The sequence below is a fragment of the Musca autumnalis genome, unplaced genomic scaffold (assembly GCF_047663935.1).
Source record: "Musca autumnalis isolate F117 unplaced genomic scaffold, ASM4766393v1 scaffold_4, whole genome shotgun sequence".
NCBI classification, from domain to species: domain Eukaryota; kingdom Metazoa; phylum Arthropoda; class Insecta; order Diptera; family Muscidae; genus Musca; species Musca autumnalis.
Genome location: NW_027411977.1, coordinates 56816343 through 56820141, shown reverse-complemented (window position 1 = coordinate 56820141; position 3799 = coordinate 56816343). Strand labels below are relative to the sequence as shown.

Sequence of the window (3799 nt, the reverse complement as noted above, 5' to 3'; positions counted from 1 at the left end):
AGATGGGGGTTGTTTTCTGTTTCTTTGTTTTTCATAATACGATCTTTTGGAGCGATGAGTTACTAGCCCAATGCTCAACTCAAGTTTTAACGTTCTTATGAGTAAACATGTTAGCTCACTAACCTTTACAGATGGTAAAGGTAGCTTGGAAGGTGGCACCACGATGAGCTTAGTGTCCACTGGGCAGGGCGAACGTTTTATATCCGTTAAGTTTTCTGAACTAAAATCTGCAGGTTCCCTTATATGGGGGCTATACCATAACGTGGACTTTATAATTTTTTTGTGGAAATGTGTTTTAACCTCTGCAGATACAAAATCTTAAATTACAAGGGCAAATTGGGCTAATACATTCAAAATTCCTGAAAGCGACAATTCGCGTTATATGGGGCTACACCAAAACGTGGGCATACATATATAAAATATTTCAATTTTAATATTTGACAATATTTCAAATAGACAAAACCTGTTGCATTTGTTATTAGTCATTTGAAGTTATAAGCAAACCGGCATCAGAGTTGTTTTTTTATAATTTCATGAACCTGCCCAATGTTTGGTTTACATTCGGCGTCGTTTCGTGATTTCGAAGGCGTTTCGTGATTTCGCGCGGAATCAAGCTAAATTTATCATGATTTCGCATACAAAAATGAAATCATCTCATTTCGTGATTTCAGCGAAATCAACATCGAAATCACAGTACACATGCTATACAACCCTGGTTTTGCCTAAAAAAGTACCAAAAGTTGCAACACTTTTCACGTATCATAATAAATAAGGTAGATGGTCAATTGCTGCAACAAAAAATGTTACTATAAAAATTTGTAAACAATGTGATAAAATTATTAAATTACTTTGTTACAATCATGGCAGGACTAGGGAGTGGTATCACACCAGCTGATCGAATATGAAAAGTCAAATCCCTTTATAAAAAAAAATATTTTTAGCTCTGTTCCTTTACGTGCCTGAGGTTACCATTTCTTACCATTTTTAACCTGCAAAGTGTTCCTTTACTTTAAAAAGCATACAATTTATATGAGACCAGTTCACCACTTTTACCATTTTTTGCCACTGTTACCATTTTTAAAAGTAAAGGAACAGACCATTTGTTGTAATTTCCCCAACAACATAAAGAAAGTTTTGACATAACATATTTAAAATTTTACGATGCTATTACCTGGGTAATTGTTCAATGGTTACAATGCTATTGTTTGTTGTGTTCCCGTACTTTTTTAATGGCAATGTTAGAAAAAAGAGCGAATTGTCAAAAATTGCTTCCTCATACAAATTACTTAAAAAGTTCTTGAACGGAAAAATGACGGAAATTGCAGAAACTCCTGCATAAATGTCAAAATCAACGTATCAGCTATCATATTAGATGCCAATGAAAATACTTGCTGCTAGTTTCTACTAGGCCAAAATTGTATGGCAGAAAACAGGAGAAGAAGGTGTTATTCGGCGCTATTTTTGTTTAAAGAGAAGTGCAAGTCTTGCTACATTTCGGAGTACGGGAACGCATTTTTAGCACTAAACGGGAAAACTACTGCATAAGAACAAGAATAATGTATTTGGAAACATAATAAACACGAATAATCCCATTTATTGGTTCTGAGCACAACTTTTATCAATCAAAATTTATTATTATGATGTATCAACGATAAAATCATTTTTTTTTATTTTTCATTTGTTAGAATTAATACAATATATAGATAATTTTACGATAATATTCCAAATAAAGTTGTAAAGTTCTATATTTTTATATTTTAGATGATTAATTCAATTTACAACAACTTGTGAAAATGCATGTTCGATCAGCTGCGCATATGCATCTACCTTGATCATTGTGATATGTTTGAAATCAACAAAAAATGAGTGTGAACACCGGGGTGTATTTCAGGATTTCGTGAAATCCAGTGGATTTTGGAGCGCTAGCATGGCACAATTACCCAGGTAGTGGCATCGTAAAATGTTGAATATGTTATGTCAAAACTTTCTTTATGTTGTTGGGGAAATTACAACAAGAATATTTTTTTTATAAAGGGATCTGACTTTTCATATTCGATCAGCTGGTGTGATACCACTACCTGGTAGTTCTGCCATGAGCGCTAGTGTAAACTTGACACAACCTTCTAATAATTGAACCATGGCAACTGCCAATACGGAAGTCGGCCTAACTCTTCTGCAATGTTACATCTAAAGCACCCTTAAGTTTTCTTAAATGCTTGGTTATGGTTGCCATATCTTTCCAACATTTTCACCGTAAACAAAAACATTACTTATTTAGTTGTAAACAAAAGAGAGAAATACATTTTTTAAATGATTTGTATTCAAGAATATTGAACATGAGCAACAATTATATGGAAATAGAAATTAAAAATGAAGCTATAGGTGACGAAGATGATTTTGATGACGATAATGCCCAATACGAAGAATATATAATTACAACGTATGGTGATTACGAGGAGCAGGAAGAAAAACACATTCCACTGAATTATGATGTTAACAATGACGATGAATGTGAAACACCTTCGGAGGACGTATTCCATGAAAAGGACACGCAGAATGATTCACCTAAAATGCCACAGCAGGACAAAATCAACTGTCACTACAGAAATACTTGTGTAAGCCATCTAGTGACGCATGGATGGACATCGAAAAGTGTTAATGATTTGCAAAAAAAGCTTCCAGAACGTATGCTAAAAGAACTTTCAGGTAAGGTAATACTTTGCCAAACAAGGAATTAAATAAAATATTAATTAGTTTGTTATTGTGTTGAATTTTAGAACTAATAACACAAAGTGCCAAAGAGGCAGAGGAATATGTCTATCAGGAATGTGACTCTTTGTGTTTTTCAAACATTACAAAATGGTTACAAGTATTCAAGAATATTGATGTGCCTAACAATAGCTTTTATGAACCGGCAATCATAATGAATGCAATAGTTAATAATGAACAACTTCCAGCATCAGATGATTTAGGTGGTGTTGATCTGAAGTAAGTATTCATAGTCTTTTCGTTAGTCTATTTCCCATTTTCTTATTTCATTAATTTTTAGAGCTATTTACTCTTTCCTGTGTAATGCTTTAATGGGTTTGCCGCAACCTACATTGGATCCAATATCGTCAAAATTTTTGGCAAGCGAGTTTGAGGTAAGAGTGACATAAGTTGATAATACAATAAAATAGAAATGCAATTATGTATATAAAAATATCGTTTAGGCTCTTATTGAAGAAGTTAATACTGAGGATGCTGATCAACAAACAATTGTAATGAAACGAAAAATTCAACATTCATTAGGTAAAAGTTTACAATATGTACCAGAAAGTTTAGATCCATTACGGCTTACAGAAGGTACAATCATTCAAGATGATATTATAAATACGAAACCTCTACTTAAGAATGCTAAGAAGAGGCGATCAAATGCCAAAGTTGTCACTGAGAAAACAAATAACAAAATAATTAAAAATGAAAGTTCGGATACGGACTCAATTAATGTTGAAAATGTAGCTCTGAAGTAGATTAAGGTTTTGTGTAAATCTTCCACTTACGAAATGAAATAAACATCTCAAATATAAATAAAATTTATCTGTATAATGCATCTTAAATGTAATATTATGCATGTAAAACAATACTTCTAGCTATACGAAAAATAAGATGAACATTTAATAGAAAGTAAGTTTTTCGTGAAATATTCTTTCTAGAGGCGGTAAGATATCCTTCACTATTTATATATTTATGTTCAAAATTGGAGCTATCCAAATCAAAAACATTTTTGGTTTATTCCAACAATTATACACATTACCAA

At 32.5% G+C, this 3799-nt stretch overlaps 1 protein-coding gene across 1 annotated transcript; it reads left to right on the top strand.

Moving 5' to 3' along the window:
* The first annotated feature begins 2238 nt into the window (after nucleotides 1–2238).
* Nucleotides 2239–3575, top strand: LOC141401815 (uncharacterized). The gene is made up of 4 exons (XM_073982339.1): nucleotides 2239–2706; nucleotides 2778–2988; nucleotides 3050–3143; nucleotides 3213–3575. The coding sequence occupies exons 1-4, from the start codon at nucleotides 2337–2339 to the stop codon at nucleotides 3510–3512; spliced, it is 975 nt and encodes a 324-aa protein (XP_073838440.1). The 5' UTR covers nucleotides 2239–2336; the 3' UTR covers nucleotides 3513–3575.
* Nucleotides 3576–3799: the final 224 nt, after the last annotated feature.